The 22,127-nt window shown below is 41.9% G+C and overlaps 1 protein-coding gene across 4 annotated transcripts in view; it reads right to left on the reverse strand.

Annotated features, from left to right (window-relative positions):
- SORCS1 (sortilin related VPS10 domain containing receptor 1) overlaps positions 1-22,127 on the reverse strand; it is a 578,836-nt gene that overhangs the window by 197,515 nt on the left and 359,194 nt on the right. For all 4 annotated transcript variants that reach the window (XM_069568056.2, XM_069568058.1, XM_069568054.1 and 1 more), the window contains exon 4: positions 13,325-13,483. In XM_069568056.2, the coding sequence (XP_069424157.1) occupies positions 13,325-13,483 (159 nt within the window). The remainder of the gene's footprint in view (positions 1-13,324; positions 13,484-22,127) is intronic.

The raw sequence follows: 22,127 nt of genomic DNA on the forward strand, positions 1-22,127 counted from the left end.
TTTTTTTTTTTTTTTTAATAACTTGATCATCATCACATTGGCTTGTTTTCTTGCCATCTGTCTTTGTCTGCCATATGAAGAATGCAGATAAAAAAACAATTAATTGCAAAGGATGCAATTTCAAGGGTTGGTTTTATTACCAGCTTTCAACCAACTGTACAGTCCTCTCTGGTGCCATCCTGGAGAGCTGCAAGTTGGCTGAGAGGCAAAGGCTCCAATGGAGAATAAAGAGGGAAGCCACAGGGGGACAAACAGCTTGGGGCTGGGCAAGTTGAGATCCACCAACAGTGCTCAGAATTCCTAATTGACAGCAAAATAAGAAGGGCTGGAAGAAGTGGGGTATGAGAGCAGCTCCTTGCAACTTTCATTTTCTGTCTTCTTACCATTCACATTTTGGCTGAATCGCGAGCAGAACAGCATCTTTTTTTGAATAGAAATTCACCTTCTTTGTGGTGATGCAAAAGCTTGCAAGCATTGCTGTCCCTGGAAAGTCTTCTCAATTGTTCTAAATCAGATCAACGCAGCCCTTCATTTTATAGCATTAAGACAGGGACCTATTAGGGATTTTCTTTAGCAGCTAAGAAATCAAGGACACCCTTTGGCAGAAGGTAAGAGTGATGGCATGTTTCAGTCTTTGAAAGTGAAAGCTGCTCAGTAAAATCTGACTCTTTGTGACCCTACGGACTGTATCCCGCCAGACTCCTCTGTCCATGGGGATTTCCTTCTCCAAGGGATCTTCTCGTCCCAGGAACTGAACCCAGGTCTCCTGCATCGCAAGCAGATTCTTTATCACCTGGGCCACCAGGGAAGAGTTTCAGTCTCGGATTGATGGGTTTGGATGCTTTCACCACAAAGGTCCCCATGGCGATTTTCTCATCAGGAGGCAGGTCCTGGGTCTCCTCCACATGGTCTCCTGCAGAGGCTTCCAGGTTGGAGGAACACTTCCTGCGGTTGGCTCTCTTCAAGGCTGCCTGCTCCCTCCACTCTGTGGCTCTGCCCTTAATAGTTTCAGAGGCAGGAGGCTTGCAAATTGCCCTTCCTGAAAAGGCTGACAGAAAACCCTGCCAGTTGTATTTGATCTGCCTCATCCTAATACCACCCTGGGGATGGTCTGGGGACAAAGCAGTCAGTCACCTCATGACGCTCCAGTTCTCACTGCTGTTATTGCATTCTTTTTAACAAGAAAAGAGATGGGGCCTTGAGGACTTCCAGTAAATTTATAGTGCCAGCCCTGGGGCATTGCAAATATCAAGCTCCTTCCTCCACTAGCCTCCACAGGAAGAAGAAGAGCAACCCAGAGAAATCCATAGTCTTCAGAGATGGGCTCTCATGCTCTGGTTACACAGCAAAGGAGGCCAGAGTACACTCTTAGTGGGAAATCACATCATAAGGGACCTCAAACTTCATCCAGTTCTGACACAAGTCTTCTCCTTGGCCAGTGGGGACAGGAATAGATACAGAACCATGACCCCCTTCCCAGACCAGCTCCCCCACCTCCAAGAGATGCAAGTTCCTCAGAGAAAAGGCAAACTTCTCAGCATCTGTCATACATGATATGTAGTAATGTGTTATATTTTGTCCAGATTGCTGTGGTGGCTTATGTAAGACAGTAAAAGCGGGAAGTCTCCCCAAGTTCTCATGGTGGGACTGGGCATACAGTTAAAATCTCTCAGTATGACAGTGTGAGGAAAGAGTGTTTTAGGACAAGTGGGTCAATCTGAGCAAATAAACAGAGCAGAAAAAGTTAAAGTGAAGTCGCTCAGTTGTGTCTGACTCTTTGCGACCCCATGGACTGTAGCCTATTAGGCTCCTCTATCCATGGAATTTTCCAGGCAACAGTAGTGGAGTGGGTTGCCATTTCTTTCTCCAGGGGATCTTCCTGACCCGGGGATTGAACTCGGGTCTCCCAAATTGCAGGCAGACGCTTTACCACCTGAGCCACCAGGGAAGCCTGAAAAAAAAGGTAGAGCGGTGTCTTTGTTCTTCTTTTGTCAACTATGCGAGACTCAGCTTGGCAGGTGTGAGTAAAGGAAAGTGAAGTGGGAGCAGAGGCTATAAACACAGCCTGGGAACAGATTGGGTGGAGGCAATCCAACCAAACTCATGGGGAGCTAATGGAGACGGGACTCAACGGACAATGAGGTCAAAAAATAAGGGGCCGCAAAGCTTTGCTGATGAAGAGTGAGCAGGAATGATGACATGTCACCAGCTCCATCAAATTCTCCCAAGGTTGGATTTATCAAACCTGTCACTGGCCATCCCCCAGCTGGCAATGAAGTCTGTCACGTGCCCCACAGTCCTGTTTGGCAGGATTGGGGGGTTAAACCTATGGAACTTGGGTGGATTGGGCAGCAAGGGTCAATAGGTAACAGTGGGCCAGTTCAATTTGTGGCCATTTCCTGTGCTCCCAGATCTGGAGGTACTTAGGGAAATTTTCAAATAGAATCTTAGGCTTAAAGGTTCTATAATATAGATGTAGAAATAGAGAATAGATAAAACAATTAGATGCTAAGCATCTATATCACAAATGCCTCATATCTAGACACTGACAGGAAAAAATGAGTAACTCTCAATAACCATGTAATTGTCCCATTATTTAAATGCATAAATGATGAAACTTAGCAAGTTTTGAGAGATAAAAATAAGCAGGAGGAAACACTTGTTGCTTGGAACATACTGGATGTGTGCTTCCGTAAGATAGACCCAATAGCCATGTGGAGATGGGACAGAGGGGAGAGAGCAGTTAGCAAGTGGCTGAGCAGAGCAGGGAAGAGATGGGTGCCTGGATAAGCCAGGGCCCCTGGATTTGGGAACGAGGAAAGGGAAGAAGAACAATAATAACAATAAACAAAATTTTAAAAAGAAAAAATCTGACCAAGACTGAGTATAAGAGAGGGTCATTTCATTTAAGTATAGCTTATATATATACACACACATGCATGGGTTTGTGTATTCTATTTCAGATTCTTTCCTGTTATAGGTTATTGCAAGATGATGACTATGACTCTCTGTGCTATACACACACAGGCAACTATAAATTTTGTCTCAAATTTGAATGATGGGCTTTAGAGACTTTTCTAGAATATCTAAATATTTCATCTAATCATTCCAAGGACTACTGATTTATTTTTATTTATTTCATTCCAGTTTTTAATTTTTCATTGAAGTATAATCGGTTTTCAATGTTGTGCTAGCATTTGGTGTACAGCAACGTGATTGTTTTATTCATAAACACATTCTTTTTACATACTCTTTCCACTATAGGTTATAACAAGATTTTGAATACAGTTCCCTATAATATATAATAGAAACTTGTGTATCAATTTTATATATAGTAGTGGATACCCGTTAATCTCAAACTCCTGGTTTATCTTCCCCCCACTCCCCTTTCCCCTTTGATGACCATAAGTTTGTTTTTCCTATGTCTGTGAGCCTGTTTCTGTTCTGCAAATAAGTTCATTTGTGTCATTTTATAAGATTCCACATATAAGTGATATACAGTATTTGTCTGCCAGACTGACTTTACTTAATATGATAATCTCTAGATCCATCCGTGTTGCTGCAAATGGCATTATTTCATTCTTTTTTTATGGCTGAGTGATTGCATCTGTGCATGTGTGTGTGTGTGTGTGTGTCTGTGTGTGTGACATACCTTATCTATTCATTTGTCAGTGGACATTTAGACTGCTTCTGTGTCTTGACTGTTGCAAAGAGTGCTGCTATGAACATCGGGGTGTATGTATCTTCTGTGAAACAATTCTGTTTATTTACTTTTGGCTGTGCTTGGTCTTCACACTGCATGGGCTACTCTCTAGTTGTGGTACATAAACTTCTCATTGTGGTGGCTTCTCTTGTTACAGAGCACAGGCTCTGGGGCACATGGGCTTCAGCAGTTGCAGCACATGGCCTCAGCAGCTGTGGCTCCCAGGATCTAGAGCACAGGCTGCATAGCTGAGGCACACAGGCTGCATAGCTGAGGCACACAGGCTGCATAGCTGAGGCACACAGGCTGCACAGCTGAGGCACACAGGTTTAGCTGCCCTGTGGCATGTGGGATCTCCCCAGATCAGGGATTGAACCTGTATCTCATGCACTGGCAGACAGATTCTTCACCGCTGAGCCACCAGAGAGGCCCCATGAAGCATATGTATCTTTTTGAGAGTCTTTTCTGGATAAATGCCCAGGAGTGGGATTGTTGGATCATACAGTAGTTCTATTTTCAATTTTTAAAGGAATCTCCATACTGTTTTCCACAGTGGCTGCACCAATTTACAGAAGGATTCACTTCTGAAAGCTCTAGTCATTTTGCTGGGCAAGGGGAAATTTTACACATAGACCCCTGGGACCAGAGCTGGTGCAAGGTTGGAGGAGGTGAGCAGGGGTCACAGTGCTTATGACACAAGCTGGCCTGCTGAGTCACAAGGGACTGTTTGCTGCCTGGGAACCAGCCAGGGACAGTTCCCTTCTTGCTCTCCCTTCCTCTGTTGCATGATCTTCAAACAGCAGTTTTCCCTCTGCTGTGAAACTCAGCTTTGAAATGCATACTACAGCATCTGCCAGAGGGAATGGGTCGCACAGTAGGTTGGACATGGGGAATATGGTTAAACAAAATTGAAAAAAAAAAGGCAATTAAAGAAAAGAAAATATCACAATGGCTTTTCTAGGGAGGCAGTGTTTGGTGCAGTGAGGACAGAGTATGAAGAGAATCAAACCTGGATTAGACTCCTAGCTCTATCAACCACCCTGGGGAATTTTCTTAACCTTTTGGAGCCTCAGATTCCCCAAATATTAAATAGGCATAAAGATAAAGTCAATGTTTCATGTGAGAAAGAAGTTGAGGAATCAATGCGAAAGGCCTGGCAGAGAGTTTACTATGGAGTAAAGGGTCAGTGCTAGTTCTCAGCCTTTCCTCTTCCTGCTGATCACTGCCTCCAGCCTGAACTGCCCACAGACCCTGAAAAAAACAAGGAATGGCAAGGAGAAGCAGGTGTGATTGCTATTTTCTTCCTGACTTTCAGGAAGCAAGGAACGATCCTAGACAACACTTCCATGTCCCTTGCCTCTGAGGTTGGATATTGCTTAGCCTGGCTGTTCCTGGAGTAGCTGGGGGCGGGGTGGGGGGGGGGGTCTGACTTTGGACCACAAGTCTTATGCTGGGACATTTTCTCATCATGCCTGCAATGAGATCAGCAGGCAGGCACTGAAATTAAGTAAGTCAGGTGAGTGAGCCTTGCCGATTTGAATTTGTGACTTTTCATCTGGTACTATTTTACAGTACAGGATCTGGTTGTTTCAGGAGGCTGGTTTCTGACTTCCAGTTTCTCTTCCTCTTGCCATCTATGAGATCCTGCCTGGGCCTCTGAGTCTCTTAGACCACTGAGTGTGCCGTTTATAATTTGTACTTACAATATCCTCTTATGCTGAAAAGAGGAAGTTGGACAAGGTAACATTGAATTTTTTTTTAATGTGAAATTCAGAGTCATAAGTTCACAAAATGTGTCTGTCTATAAGGCCAAAACTTCCTTCTCCCCAAACCACTCCCCTCCGTGGCAACACTGTTGGTTACACACACTCTTGAAAAGGAAAAATACAGGAAAATGTCACTTACTTGATTTCTAAAGGACCACTACGAGAGACAGGTTTAAGAAGAGGTCCATGCCCTCTTAGGATGTCAAATGTCTTTCAAAGTTCCCTGGATGGATGCCTGGATTTAAGAGGCATCTTAATCCATTTAGACAAGTGGTGGTTAGAACAGATCAAAAAAGCTAGCTACAAAACACAAGCAAAAATGTAATTTATTGGAAATAAATTAAGCTCAACTAGCTAAAAAGAGCATAATTCTGTCTGTCCAAACCTTAGTCCTAATCACTCATTTTAAAATGTCCATTTCTCCTAATTCTTGCAGCCTGTTTATTCAAACTTGGGAATAGATAGATCAATCTGCTTTATGTAGCAACTGAAAAATAATGCTACAACCTGGTTAAACAAGTTAGCTAAGGTGAACACAGGACTTCTGTGTTTGCATAGGATGACATTTCGGCTTGAGAATTTGTTTTATAAACAAGCATTGGGGTTGACATTTAGCAAGCTCCCTGGTTTCCAGTCTAATTGCCAGTTTTGTACTTGGATACTTAAATTACTAATATATTCATGAGGTTAGAAATCAGCTCTGACATTGGGAAATTTCAAGCACATGGAAATCTTGCCAAGGCAGCATGGTATATAACACTGTACGTATTTCTTATAAATAACTGAGTGCCTTTTTACTTAATGCAGTGCCTTGGGAAAAGTGATGGCTTTAGGTAGGTATCAGTCTCCCAAGTGTTGTGCAGAAATTATTTGAATATCCTCCGGGGGCTGAATTTGAAGGATCTATTTATATTTTATTTCAATCTTGCCCTTTTGACATGAAAGGGCTGCTAGGTCTATTCAAAAACAAATAGAGTTGCTCTGAAGGCAAATACATTAATATGTAATGGCATACTGCTATTATAATCGATAATATTTTCTTAGGACCAAATATTGGTTCTTGCTTGCTCCATTCATTCTGGTTCAATGGTACCTTTTAGCCACTAAGAGTATAGTCAACATTGACTAAAGTTTCTATAACTTCTCGTATGTGGGGAAGACAATCCTGGATTGCTGCTAAGGCAGCCTTGTGTTTGTATCTAGTTGTGGCACACCAGGTGGCTCTCTCTCCTAGGTCTTTGAAGAACCATGTGCCAGGCACTGTGTTGAGTGTTTTACATACATTATCTCAGCATCTTCAAACAGTCCTGTGAGCCAGGTACTATTATTACTTCCATTTCACAGCTGGAGAAACTCTAAAAGTTAAGTGACTTGCTGAAGGTCACACAGCCATCTGCAGGGCCTGACAGAGTAGAGAGCTGATGTTCCTGTCTCACTTGCTGTGTTGTCTATCACTGGTAAGAAACCAATATTACCGAGTGTTGGAAACTGCTGACATCTCTTCTCTTGTTGAGCAGTCATTATTTCCCAGGGAATTCCTGGCATTCAAAGCAGTTGTGATAAGCAATGGTCTTCTGTTAGTGCCCAGTCAGGAAAAGTAGAAAGGATTAAAAGAAATAAAAGAAAGTGTGTTTTTTTTTTAAGAAATAGATATAAAACTGTTTAAATAAAATTTCTGGACTCATATAAAGAAAGAAAAGAGAAAACTAAAAGCAGTTCTTTTAAAAATGTACTATTAGGCAAGTTACTAAAATTCCATTGTATGCCCTCAAACATACTTGCAGTATAATTTTCCTTTTCTATCAATATGATTTTAACTCAAATTCAGTCTTCATTTATATAGAGAATGTTGCTGTTAATATTCAGGGTTTTAATTATTTGTGAAAAGGGTTTCCGTATCAAAACACGTTCTCCTCCTTAACAGTTGTGTCTTTTGTATATCCTACACATATTTGCTAAAATCCTGAAGGTGAGGCCACTCTGCAAGCCTGAAGACTTCTCATTTAATTCGTAAACTTTGATAGTTTGTAATATAGAGTAGAACAGAGATCCTGAAAGCTCCCACATGGTATTACTTGGACTGTTGACTCATAGGGCTTTGGAACAAGTGAGACCATACAAACTCATGAGTATTCTAGAACTGCCACTAAATGAACAGTGACCCACCAAACTGTCCTAAAGGTCTTGTCCTCCCTCCACAGAATTGATCACTCATTTGGATGCATTTTTTTTTTTAATTCACAAAACAACTGAACACCTCCTGAAATAACACTGACAGGAAGATCCATGAACAAGAGGAAAACAAAGATGATGAGAAAGATGGGGAAATAAGAGAAAAAAAAAAGTGATTTGGGGACTAATACAAGGCAGCAGATGAGGTTCACTTGCTCTGCACAGTTCTCTGCTTTAAGTTTTTGAGTTCGTTACAAACAATTTACAAATATCACATTTCAAACAAAACAGAATTACTCCTCTCGAAAAACTCTGAAAAGTCTGATGACATCAGATGAGTCATTCTTGGTGGCAAGAACAGTAGGCTGAAGCTGACCAAGATCCCCTACCTCGATCCACCCACCCTCCTGAATGCACACCTGCGCCCCAGTCTCCCACAGCTCAAACCCGGCTGCTCCGTTCAGTCAGATTCTTGCTTGTCTGTGGAGGAACTGAGTTTGTGGCCTAGAAGGACGTGGGCATCCACAGGGGTGGGGAGAAGAAGCTGGCTGCCGAGGATGGGAGAAAAGTGATTCCTTCTGCTCACAGTCGGGGCGGCAGGTAGGTCTGCAAAGCTGCCCAAGGAAAGGGCTTGCCAGTCTGAATAAGCCAAACAAGAGAGTCTCTCCTCCCCAGCAACCAGGCAGTCTGAGCCCGGGGAGTGTTCACATTGATTTCACAACACTGCAGACCCTCCCCTATACAAATCACTCCTCAGTGCAACCCCTAACAGACAGGCCTCGAGCCCAGCACCCCCGGATGGTCAGCAGAACTGATTTAGATGCCTATTCTTAACAAATTTCTATTTCCTTTCAGTCACATCTGCGTCTTGTTTTCTCTCATTTCCAATGTTTCCCAACACATCATGTTTAGTGAGGTGTTTAAGACAGACTGAGAGATGCTGTTGGAGGCAATGTTTTATAGCACAGTTTGTACACTAGTTTATTGCCAAATTAAAATAAAGATGTAATCTGGCAGACTCAGCCTACTGCTAAGTCTTGCTTGGGTGGTTTCCTGCACTGAGGCAAGAAGAGGTAGGGGAACATGGAAGGAAGGGGAAGCTCTGTATCTTTCTTTTCCCAGCTGTTCGGTTTCCAAATGCAAAGACACAAAAGCAATGAGCAGAATGTTTGGTTTGCCTACCACTTAATTACAGACATAACAAATAAATGAAGGAGCGTGAGATGGTTGGTGCTTCTGGAATTCTTCACCGCAGAATTCTTCACAGCATCCACAGTGATTCACTGCTGGTTTGTAAGAAGCTGAAAGGGTGTGACTATACGTGACGGGGTTACCTTGGCCCATTTGGCACAAACTTTCCATAATGTCTATAACATTTATTTTTCTGAAAATCTCAGGGCTTTCCAAAGGCACAGCCTCACATTCAGAGGCCAAGGAGTCTATCACCTGTGTCTAGACCACGGAAGTCCCCCAACAGGGCTTTTTAAGAAGGCAGGTTACTTCTTTTAGAGCTTCAGTGGGTCTCAAGCCTTTTCCCTTCAATTATTCTAGTGGTGACTTGAGAGTCACATGCTCATTCAAGAACACTTTTACCTCTTGGCAACCATCTAGATATTGAATATCACAGGTATATTTCTTTATCTAAAAAAAGGCTAAAATATCAAAATATCCTGGTTTTATGGATTTCAAGGGCATTTGGCTATACACGTTTCTCTCTGATTAAAAGCTCTTCTCTTTTTTTTTTTTTAAATCTGGCTTCCTATGGAATTGATGGCCACTAAAACTCTATCTTGGGCCAGAAAGGACAATCTGTTCAACCAAACTCTTTCAAGTCCCTTAAAATGCTCACATCAAAAAACGTCCGCTGAGAGTCCAGACACTCAAGATGAGATGCAGTCAGGGCAGAGTGCCGCGGCCCATATGGACTCTTTCCTGTGAGCCAGAGATCCAGACTGTGTCCTTGGGGGGCTCAAAGCCTCATTCACGGAAGGAGAAAGAAAGCCATGGCAGGAAAATAAGGGAAAAGCAAAGGTGGCTGTATATTCAAAAGAGGAAGTATGCTTCGAAAGTCTGACAGCCAACGATGGGAGAGAGGTGAGGAGGTCTGTGCGCAGGGGAGCTCTAATGCAGCTGCCACCTCCGTGCTTTCTAACCCACAGTATTTCACCACAGACTGATGGGAAATAGCACTCAGCAGAGTGAATCCCAGCACTTAAGCCACCATCTTTGCTGAGAGCTCTGCAGCAGCAGTGACTGTCATGCACAGTGATGAGCAATACTTACATGGAAGAATGAACGTTCCTGTTTTCCAAAGTCACTCACCTGCCAGCACCGGCATGGGGCCCTCATTGGGGCCCACTGCTGCATCTCATTGGAGCTAAAAGCTCTGTGATTTGTGGGTGACTGACAACTGCTATTTCCATATCACTGGCCCACTGGAGTGGCCACACATCTTCTCCACTTGACTTTAGGCCAACTCCACCAGTTAATGGCTCATCGAATGACTGCACCCCAATCCCCTCATTGCTAATGGACCACTCCTCATTCTGTGATTCACATCCTGACATATGGAGCCCTTCAGTTCAGTTCAGTTAAGTTCAGTCGCTCAGTCGTGTCCGACTCTTTGCGACCCCATGGATCGCAGCACGCCAGGCCTCCCCGTCCATCACCCCTACTTCTGTTAGTGGGTTTCTCATAATTCTTTTTTCCCAGGATCATCTCTCCTTCATTCTCCTCTAGAGAAACAGAGCTTAGCAGATAGGCTGACTTCTACCCCTTTGGTGATATCTCCAGACATCACCATCCATTTAGTAGAACTCTATTAAGTTTCATACTCAGATTCCAGTTGCCTAACTTAGACATGTGTTACTAATGAGTATTTTCCCCTTTGGGGAAAAATCTTCTCAGATTTTTGGTTTGTCAGCTACATACAGAACAAAGACTGTTAAGGCTTCCTCTACATGTAAAATGACAGAATTCATTTGGTCTGGTCCAGACCAAGGATTCTATGATATCACCCTAATGGGTCTTCTTGGTTTTGACCTCATAATGCCTCAGTTCATCGTAATATTACTGCCAGGTTAATTTTTGTAATCTATAGCTCTGAACACATAAATCCACTGACCAAAATGTTCAAAAGGCTCCTAATTGGGAAAAAAAAAAAAAGAATTATCTTTCCTAACAGTCTAAACAGTAAAAAAAAAAAAAAAAAAGATTGGGTCCAGGAGTACATGCATAATTAACTTTCCATAATTTCAGTTTCAGCCAAATCAACATATTCATGATCCTGTTAACATGAGTTTTCTAACTATACAAACTTACATTATTGTTTATGACATTGCTCTTGTGTAAAGTGTGCCTCCCCCCAAAAAAGAAATATGACATATTCATTAAAGTCCAGGTGAAATCATTTTATAAGATCTCCATCTCCTAAACTTTGGGCTGCCAGGTTCATAGAATCCATGAACTAACTCTGATTGGGTATCTACTATACGTGAATGACTTCCCTGGTGGCTCAGACGGTAAAGCATCTGTCTACAATGCAGGAGACCCGGGTTCGATCTCTGGGTCGGGAAGATCCCCTGGAGAAGGAAATGGCAATCCACCCCAGTACTACTGCCTGGAAAATCCCATGGACAGAGGAGCTTGGTAGGCTACAGTCCATGTGGTCGCAAAGAGTTGGACACAACTGAGCGACTTCACTCACTCTTCACTCATATGTGAATGAAGGCTCTCCCTGCCTTGTTAGTCCCTCTTAGACTACTGAACTCATGTGTGTTTATTTTCCTTCCCTAGGTTGACCAAATACTTCTCGATATAGCTATTTTATACCAACAATGCACCATGCTGAGCACGTAAAACAGAGCCTAATCTTTTTTCAGTCTCATCCAAGTGCATCTGCAATTATAACTACCCACACAAACACATTTTAAGACAAAGAAGGCTGACCCCAAGTACCATACGTGGCCGAGTTGGGGCTATAACTCCCACATGCCCTAACTTCTCCAAGGTAATTCACTCTGCCACTGTGGTCATGGGGCTGCTGTCTGAAGTGCTGGCACATGAAGGGTTACATTTTTGGCCTTTTCTTCCAACACAACTGCAAAGATGCACAGTTTTCACTCAGCCAGGTAAATCTGGCCCTCACTGTGCCTCTGGCATCAGGGGGAAATTAACCAACTGTCAAATACAATACAAAAGCCCAGTGGATTAAATGTCTAATACTCTGTGTTCTGAGCTGCTCAGCTTTGCCTCTGGTAACTGCACCATCCTGGACCAAATGCACGGTGGCTTGACTCCAGGAATGAAATTGTACATTCTGCTGAAAGGGGAGCCAGGCTGCTCAAGAGGAAAAAATACTAATTGCAAATATTTTCTATTTTTAGGCTAATGTGATTTTATTTGGCAGTAAGGGCAGCATGAATAAAACTCCAATCCTAAGAATTTTAATTTGCCTCCTCAAAAAATGCTCATGTCAGTTAGAGACCTTGAAAAGTTGCTAGTATCATTCCTCTCTCATCAGGAAGAACCCCCACACGTCTATACCAGTCCAGATGGATAAAATCCTCAAACACCCTCCTCACTCAGCTAAGTCCAATATTTCTTTAAATATACGTCCTTTGTAACTTACAAGTCCTCTAAAGAGAATGTTCAGAATGACCTCACTGAACCATGCATTTCACAAAAAGCATTCCAATATTTTAGCTATGTTCCTTTTGGCTTTTTTTTTTTTTTTAGGTTTTCTCTCACATTTGCCTCTGTATATTTTGTTTCTTCTAATTCTAATCTGATTGTATTTGCTGTTGTCAGCCTTATAGTCTACCTGAAAATGTAAGTTCCTTAAAAGCAGGGGCTATATGTATTTTATAACTGTAGCCTGCTAGGCTTCTCTGTCCATGGAATTCTCAAGCAAGAATACTGCAGTGGGTAGCCATCCCTTCTCCAGGTGATCTTCCTGACTCAGGGATCGAACATGACTCTCCCACATTGCAGGTGAATTCTTTAACATTTGAGTCACTAAAGAAGCCCAACTGCAGTATAGAGTACATGATATATTTGACAGTATTTATCCCATAAAATACATATACATATTGCCATGCACTTGCATACTCACATGAACATACAATAAACATAACATGCTTATAACATACAATTGCATAACATCAATCAATGCCTTCTTAAAAAATAGACTTCTCCTTCAGCCTAACCACCAAGAGAAGAAAAGTCCTGGATTACCTGATTCTGAATGTCATCTATGTACATGTCTCTCACTATTTTAACAAGTCGCTAGCTATTGCGCTTAACTCTTTCAGAGCCATCCAGCCCTTTAAGGCTCTGAGAAAACCTATGGGGTCCTTTATAAAAAATGATTATATCTCTCACACACAAAACTGTCTCAGATTTCATGGGGGTCGGGGGCTGTCGATGGACTGAAACTTCCAGGTAATAAGTTTCTCCACAACATCTTCCTGATGGTCTAGCTTTTCCTTTGCATGCTCTTTCAGACATTTACAGCTCAGACAAGCAGCCTGAGATCCACATTCCTGCTCCCTGCCCTACTGGCACAGGGTTCAAGCTCCTGCACGTAACCTGCCCACTGAGATGAAATACAGAGATGACTAAGTGGTTGTTGTTCCCTAGGACAACCATGTACCACTGTCTCGAGCAAGGTGATCGCACTCACCTTTTGGTCTTGGCTGTATGCCAGAATCCAGTCCTCTTGTTTGGGGTGGAAAAGTAAGCTCTGGATGTAAAAGTTCAGCCGGTATTTTTGATAGGTTGCCCCTTCGTCCGAGCTGATCAGTAAACTGCTCTCAATCTCTGGGTCTGTGAGCAGCATAATCTGTGGCAGATTATGGGAAAGAAAACAAGAGAAAAGTAAATTTACAAAGCTTAAAGATGAGCTAAATTTTTGACAAAGGGAAAAGGAGCAGGTGAAGAACAACTGGGCAATGACCTTGACTGCCAGGTCCACTCTCCTGCCTTGGACCAAGGTGACAAAAAGAAAGGAAAGCGGTAGGACAAGTTGAAAGCAGGGGTTGGGGGTGGGGGGTGGTGGTGGGTGAGAAGAAAGGGAGGAGTGAGTTTTCTTTCCTCCTATAGGGCTCCTTGACCCCCCCTCCCCAAATGTTATTTCCTTAATCTGAAATATTTTCTATTATTCTCCTGACCTCAAGCCTCCTTCCTACTGAGCCCTATCTAGTCTCCATTTGGGGGGATGAGAGAGCAAGATTTGTCACTGGTATTTGTGAGAAAGCTGGAAAGGAGTACCAATAGCAGTGGGATTTCAGTCCATTAGATTTTTCTCTTATTACAAGCCCTTCTTGATAGGGTCCACATAGTTCTCACTGACAAGATGGCTCATTATGCTGACCTTGCAAACAAATAATAAATCAGAGTGATCCTTGAGACTGACCAAATTGCCCAAATGGCATCCTGTTATCTCACTGGTGCCTATCTTCTCAAAGCTGCGAGACCACCAGATTCCAGACCTCTGGCTAGGTGACCATTTCTTTAGAGAATTTTTCATTGGTGGGGACTCCGTCAGAAAGGAGGATGCTGGTTCTCCTTAAGGGCCAGTCACCCTCTCTTTTCCCTCTAATAAATTTTCCTTTTCTTGCCTGACTGCCTGGCTCACTCTTTTTCTCTGCACTCGCCTTACACTTCTATTCATATTAAAAATCTCCCACATCATCCTGCCTTTAGCCTGATTTTCTGAATCTTGAGTCAAAGGCTGTGTATTCAAATGCCTCCTCTGAGTATTTATTTGTTGTCTATATACTTTCTTTAGAAAATAACTCCATGAGAATAGTGATACTTGACATTCCTCTGTTTTCATCCCCCATGGGTATATTCCCAGCAGCTAGAATGAGGTCCAGCATATATTATATACTCAATAGATATTTACCAAATTAATGAACATGAGTAAAAGGGATGGATGAAAAGAGTTTTCAGAGTAGTCACAAAGATTTAGAAAGATGCTCTGAACAGTTTGAACAGATATAAACGGAAGTTCCATGGGAAAAAAAGTCATTGAATGCCCTCTCCATCTTTAGCCTTTGACACGAGAATACACTAGACTCATATAAAAAGTCACAGCTCCAGAGGCTTGGGATTTTCTCCTTTTGAGGGTTAACCTTGGCCAGAGCAGTGTGAAGAACAATGGGAGCGAGATGCAGGAGCTGCCCTGTAAACTGCTTTTTATTCTCTCATTTTCTGCCTCTAGGAATGTGATAAACACCTCATTCCAGACTCTGCAGGTTGCCCTTCACTCAAAGTGCGCACCTAACGCCTCCAGACAGGTGGCCTTAATGCTACCCATTGACTTCTTCCCCATCAACTTATTAATTGGCACTCTCCGAGTTTGGTTCAGAGAGGCATGAAAGATGTGTTTAATGTGTGGCCATATGAACAGAAACCTCTGCAGCCCAGGGTTTAAGATTACCAGCTGAGGATGCTGCAGTTCCAGGGAAAGGAGAGAAAGAGAGAGAAAGAAAAAAAGAAAAAGAAAAAACTAGAGCCCTGTCATAAAAGAGCAGAGTGTCAGGCAAACACACAGGGCTTTCTCAGGCACTGGAGGCAATCATATTAAAACCTCAAGATAGTTAGTGCCATCTTCCAAAGACGTGTCCTGTCACGGCAAATGGCACACAAGAACCGCACACCAGACACACTCAGCCGGAATGTGTTTATGTAGTCAAGGATGGATTTAGGTTCCTTGCTGTTTTCCTCTCTGCCTTTCTTGAAGAGGAGAAAGGAATGTGGTGGAGTGAACGGAACGCCAAGGCTGTCAGCCCCTGTCTGGACAAGTTGGAGAGCACACACAAAACTGGAGACTAATTGCCTCTCATCCTGTGTTCCAGTGAAGCCACTGTCCATCAAACATAAATCCTGACAAAGTTATAGATTTCTCTGTCTTGCAGTCACCAAGCAGACAGTGTTCCCCTTTTGGATGGCTGGTGTGGAACCAGCAGATAATCTGCTAAGTACAAACTTCTGTGGCATCATTAAAGTCTATTGTATGCGTTAAGCAAGGAGGATCAGATGGTTCCTAAATTCACAAGAATATTTCCAGGTGATTTCCTATTTACTGACACATAAAAGCTGTCATTTTCTAAATAACAAATAAGTCATCAAATGATCATATTGCTTTGTGTCTCCAACCACAATTAACAATAATATATAACAGCCTTTTTGCACCACTGCCAACAAGTAATTTCCATGATAAAATGAAAAGGTTCAATTTTATAGAGCATCTATTGTCTCAGGCAAGGTGATTTTCCCCCTCTGATTTTCTATTTCTCTGTAAACCAGAATATGTTTTACTCTCTTCCCACGAGTGCGGATCCCACCACCTGCTTCTCCTGGCAGATTACTTCATCAAAATAAAAACCTAGGCCTAGAATATACTGATATCAAGCTGCTTTTGATTTATCATTTATTTAGAATATTTTGATACTCATTTATGCTCTGAGTCATCTGTATGAGATATTCTGTATCCAAGTAACATGGGATGGGAGAGGTAAAATCATGCAAATATTTTCAAACATATGGATATTTACTATTGAATAAATAAAACTCCTAGCTTCTGTGTTTTTCTTCTGGGTGTGGAAAAAATGTAGGTCAAAATCTCATGAATTCTATATATTCTTACATAAAACCCTCTGCTTGGGAACTTGACACTTCAGATATTATAGAAGATGTCAGGAGATCCCTCTGTAAGAATTTTAGATGTATCTGTACTACACCAACTTTCCAGTGGTTCCTCTTTCATATCTCTGCTTCAATTTACTCAAAACAAACAGGTCAGTCTGGATCCATTTTTAGTAGAATTCAAAATAAATGAAAAATTCATTGACCCTAACCCTTCAACATGTTAAATCATGTTTGTGCCGCCTTCTACTACTTCTATATTCATAGCTACATATCATATCATGGATTGAATTTTTCATTGTTTTCCTTTTTTAATTTACTATCATTACCTATATTCATTTCTCAGAGAAGGGAATGGCACCCCACTCCAGTACTCTTGGCTGGAAAATCCCATGGACGGAGGAGACTGGTAGGCTGCAGTCCATGGGGTCGCTAAGGGTCAGACACCACTGAGCGACTTCACTTTCACTTTTCACTTTCATGCATTGGAGAAGGAAATGGCAACCCACTCCTGTGTTCTTGCCTGGAGAATCCCAGGAACGAGGGAGCCTGGTGGGCTGCCGTCTATGGGGTGGCACAGAGTCGGACACGACTGAAGTGACTTGGCATGGCATATTCATTTCTAGCTGAACAATAAAATTACAAATGCATACACACATTAATTAATACACACCACTGTATACAATGTATTTCAATTAGTTAGTTACAACCTTTAACACAATTAGGTTACAATTGATTCAGTGGTTGAACCATAGAAAGCACTTGATGAATTATTCATTGGATTCAGTTCAGTTCAGTCACTCATTCCTGTCTGACTCTGACCCCATGCACTGCAGCACGCCAAGCCTCCCTGTCCATCACCAACTCCCGGAGCCTACTCAAACTCATGTCCATTGCGTTGGTGATGCCATCCAACCATCTCATCCTCTGCTTCCCCTTCTCCTCCTGCCTTCAATCTTTCCCAGAATCAGGATATTTTTCAATGAGTCAGTTCTTCGCATCCATCAGGTGGCCAAAGTCTATAGAGTTTCAGCTTTAGCATGAGTGCTTCCAATGAATATTCAGGACTGATTTCCTTTAGGATGGACTGGTTGGATCTCCTTGCAGTCCAAAGGACTCTCAAGAGTCTTCTCCAACACCACAGTTCAAAAGCATTAATTCTTTGCCACTCAGCTTTCTTTATAGTCCAACTCTCAATCCATACATGACTATTCATTTCAGTTCAGTCCAGTTCAGTCGCTCAGTTGTGTCTGACTCTTTGAGACCCCATGAATCGCAGCACGCCAGGCCTCCCTGTCCATCACCATCTCACGGAGTTCACTCAGACTCAAGTCCATCGAGTCCGTGATGCCATCCAGCCATCTCATCCTCTGTCATCCCCTTCTTCTCCTGCCCCCAATCCCTCCCAGCATCAGAGTCTTTTCCAATAAGTTAACTCTTCGCATGAGGTGGCCAAAGTACTGGAGCTTCAGCTTTAGCATCATTCCCTCCAAAGAAATCCCAGGGTTGATCTCCTTCAGAATGGACTGGTTGGATCTCCTTGCAGTCCAAGGGACTCTCAAGAGTCTTCTCCAACACCACAGTTCAAAAGCATCAATTCTTCGGCACTCAGCCTTCTTCACAGTCCAACTCTCACATCCATACATGACCACAGGAAAAGCCATAGCCTTGACTAGATGGACCTTAGTCAGCAAAGGACTGTCTGTGCTTTTGAATATACTATCTCGGTGGGTCATAACTTTTCTTCCAAGGAGTAAGAGTCTTTTAATTTCATGGCTGCAATCACCATCTGCAGTGATTTTGGAGCCCCCAGAAATAAAGTCTGACACTGTTTCCACTGTTTCCCCATCTATTTCCCATGAACTGATGGGACCAGATGCCATGATCTTAGTTTTCTGAATGTTGAGCTTTAAGCCAACTTTTTCACTCTCCACTTTCACTTTCAACAAGAGGCTTTTTAGTTCCTCTTCACTTTCTGCCATAAGGGTGGTGTCATATGCATATTTGAGGTTACTGGGATTTCTCCCGGCAATCTTGATTACAGCTTGTGTTTCTTCCAGCCCAGCGTTTCTCATGATGTACTCTGCATAGAAGTTAAATAAGCAGGGTGACAATATACAGCCTTGACATACTCCTTTTCCTATTTGGAACCAGTCTGTTGTTCCATGTCCAGTTCTAACTGTTGCTTCCTAACCTGCATACAAATTTCTCAAGAGGCACGTTAGGTGGTCTGGTATTCCCATCTCTTTCAGAATTTTCCACAGTTTATTGTGATCCACACAGTCAAAGCCTTTGGCATAGTCGATAAAGCAGAAATAGATGCTTTTCTGGAACTCTCTTGCTTTTTCCATGATCCAGTGGATGTTGGCAATTTGATCTCTGGTTCCTCTGCCCTTTCTAAAACCAACTTGAACATCAGGGAGTTCACGGTTCACATATTGCTGAAGTCTGGCTTGGAGAATTTTGAGCACTACTTTACTAGCATGTGAGATAGATGAGTGCAATTGTGCGGTAGTTTGAGCATTCTTTGGCATTGCCTTTCTTTGGGATTGGAATGAAAACTGACCTTTTCCAGTCCTGTGGCCACTGCTGAGTTTTCCAAATTTGCTGGCATATTGAGTGCAGCACTTTCACAGCATCATCTTTCAGGATTTGAAACAGCTCAACTGGAATTCCAACACCTCCACTAGCTTTGTTCATAGTGATGCTTTCTAAGGCCCACTTGACTTCACATTCCAAGATGTCTGGCTCTAGATTAGTGATCACATCATCTTGATTATCTGGGTCGTGAAGATCTTTCTGTGTATTCTTGCCACCTCTTCTTAATATCTTCTGCTTCTGTTAGGTCCATACCATTTCTGTCCTTTATCGAGCCCGTCTTTGCATAAAATGTTCCCTTGGTATCTCTAATTTTCTTAAAGAGATCTCTAGTCTTTCCCATTCTGTTGTTTTCCTCTATTTCTTTGCATTGATCGCTGAAGAAGGCTTTCTTATCTCTTCTTGCTATTCTTTGGAACTCTGCATTCAGATGCTTATATTGGAAAAACCATATCTTTGACTAGACGGATCTTTGTTGGCAAAGTAATGTCTCTGCTTTTAATATGTTGTCTAGACTGATCACAGCTTTTCTTCCAAGGAGCAAGCGTCTTTTATTTTATTTTATTTTAATTTTTGGCAAGCGTCTTTTAATTTCATGGCTGCGCTCACCATCTGCAGTGATTTGGGAGCCTAAAAAAATAAAGTCTGTCATTGTTTCCCCATCTATTTGCCATGGTGTGATGGGACTGGATGCCATGATCTTAGTTTTCTGGATGTTGAGTTTTAAGCCAACTTTTTCATTAACTGGATTAGTAGAATCTTATTATTTTAGTCTTCAAATTAGGATTCTCCAGTAATTATATTTCCATTAGTTCAAGTTTGTTCTGTCATTTTGTAGGTTATGAAAATTAAATATGTTAATAAGCAAACAGAGAATTTAAGTAAGATCTAAATAGAAAATGTCTAACCCATTTGAGAAAAAAAGATACAATGTAAGTGATAAGTGTGATCCAATCATTAGATATAAATGATGCCATTTATAGATAAAATCCTATCTTCTCAAGAAGGTATTCTACTATCAAAATAGTAACTTCAAATTAGTGACTATTCTTCAAAAAATAATCAACTACATTCCTTAAATATGGTCAGTGATCCCTGTTTTTGCCAGTTTACATTGGCTCTCTACCTTCCTTTGGCTCTTCCTATGAGTTTGAATAATAATGTTTTGCTATGTTTAATCCTCTGCATTCTGAAATATGATCTCCGTGACAGAACTCTAAAAGACCTCTATAAAAGGCATGACTCCAAAGTCAGCAGGATTCCTGCAGTGAGCTCTCTAAAAGGAGGACTTATTTGCTCAGCATAAAGCTTGATCCATAGTAGGTCCATACATATTTATAAATGAACAAATGAATGAGTCCTCTTTGTCCTTGGATCCCTGTGCCATTGAGAGTTCGAGTCTCTTAAACAAGTCCCTGCTTTCTACTTGGAAGCAAAGAGGGTAGAGACATCAGGAAGAGTCTGTCTTTAATAGGAAAGTAATTAGTCTGTTCAGATCAGCCCATTAGTGATCAGAACCAGTTCACTCATGCCTTGGAGGGCACACTGCATGCTTTACGACTATAGATGAGCTACTTTCTACAGCAAGTCAATAATGGCGACAAGGGCTTACACCACCCAACTCTAAGTAACCATTCATCATCCACTTCAGGGGGAAAGAAGAGACTTTGTTTGCTTTTCCCGGAGGTGACAAATGAACATGAAATGCAATTTATAGATTTCAAATATGTCACTTCTCTCTTTTTTTGATATCAGTCCCCCTGAAACCTCAGTGTCATAAAAAAATAAATGTCTCTTTGACTCGCTCCAGATTCAACTTATGGCTACATGATGCGCTTCTACAAAAGGTTGCCTCGTAGCTTTCTGATCCTTCCAGGTGTCTAATCAGGACATTCCTGAGGAATGTCCTACTATTTAGCTCTCCCAATTCTTTTCCTAGGTGTATGTTGTTCTTAGAATTGTATCATATACCTGTTAAGGCAGCATGGAGTTAATAAGAGGCAGCTGGAGAAGGAAATGGCTACCCACTCCCATATTCTTGCCTGAAGAGTTCCATGGGCAGGGGAGCCTGGCTACAGACCATGGGGTCACAGAGTCAGCCATGCCTGAGTGACAAACAGACACTCACTCCCACTAGGCATATATGTTTTCCCACCATTTCCTTGGTCCTTAAGCAAAGAGTATTTATTTTATGTTGTTCACTGTTCATTTGCTTGTTTGTCACTCCTGTTGTTCATGGCAGAACCAAGAGGGAATGCACTGGTGTCATCTGTTTCTTTGCTCAAGGCTTACTCAGATCCAGATGCCCACGTCACAGGTGCACAATAAATAATTTCCATAGTGAAAATTACAATGACCAAGAATAATAGCAAGGGCAGCAATTGGGCACTCTAGTTATCTAGCCACTCTATTCAAACAGAAATCTATAAAATAGTATAAGAGGCTATTTGCAAACCTTTAGCTCCAGTATAAAAAACAAATTAAGTGAAATGTAATCGGAGCAAGTGAATAATAGGTTGATCAATGTGGATGGATGAGTTGAGGGTGAGAGCAACAGTGCTTAGCAACTGGCAGCTGTTTAGAGGATGGTATTAAAGAAAGTTATACAGGCTTCCAACATGACTCATGAAAAATAAATGACTGAAGTATGAACAATAGTGAGAAAAGGAGGGGAAAGTGATGAAAAAGAAAAAGGTCTAATCAAGTAAACACTGTCAGAAGTGAGTCTGTAGAAAGATGGACCCAGCAAGCAAATACTCGATATGAGTCCCACTTCACCCTCTCCCATGAACTCAGGGAAGCTCATCTCACATTCCTTAACCCATCCATGTTCATTAACACAAGGGAGGGTCATTCAATACTAAGAGGCCGAGAGACCATTTGAGCAATAGACCAGCTTCCTGTGATCTGAAATATGGATTCAATGAAATTGCAGAGAAACGTTCTCACTGTATTCTTTAAGCTCACTTTTAAACTATTTTTTTCTTTAATGAAGTCTTTTTATTTTAATAAAGACTTTGATGTCTCAGCGGGGATAAAGGGGGTTTTCAAGAAGTGTATCAAACAATTTCAGCCCTTCACACTTCTCTTGATAGAAGACCTACTACTTATTATGCAATGATAACAATAATTCATTCAGTACTCATTTTGCCAAACCCTGTGAGGTACACAGAAGAGTAAGATTCACCAGTAATAAAATATGTGTTACACTTCTTGGAAGACAATTCAAGAAAGAA

Source organism: Ovis canadensis, chromosome 22 (assembly GCF_042477335.2).
Source record: "Ovis canadensis isolate MfBH-ARS-UI-01 breed Bighorn chromosome 22, ARS-UI_OviCan_v2, whole genome shotgun sequence".
NCBI classification, from domain to species: Eukaryota; Metazoa; Chordata; class Mammalia; order Artiodactyla; family Bovidae; genus Ovis; species Ovis canadensis.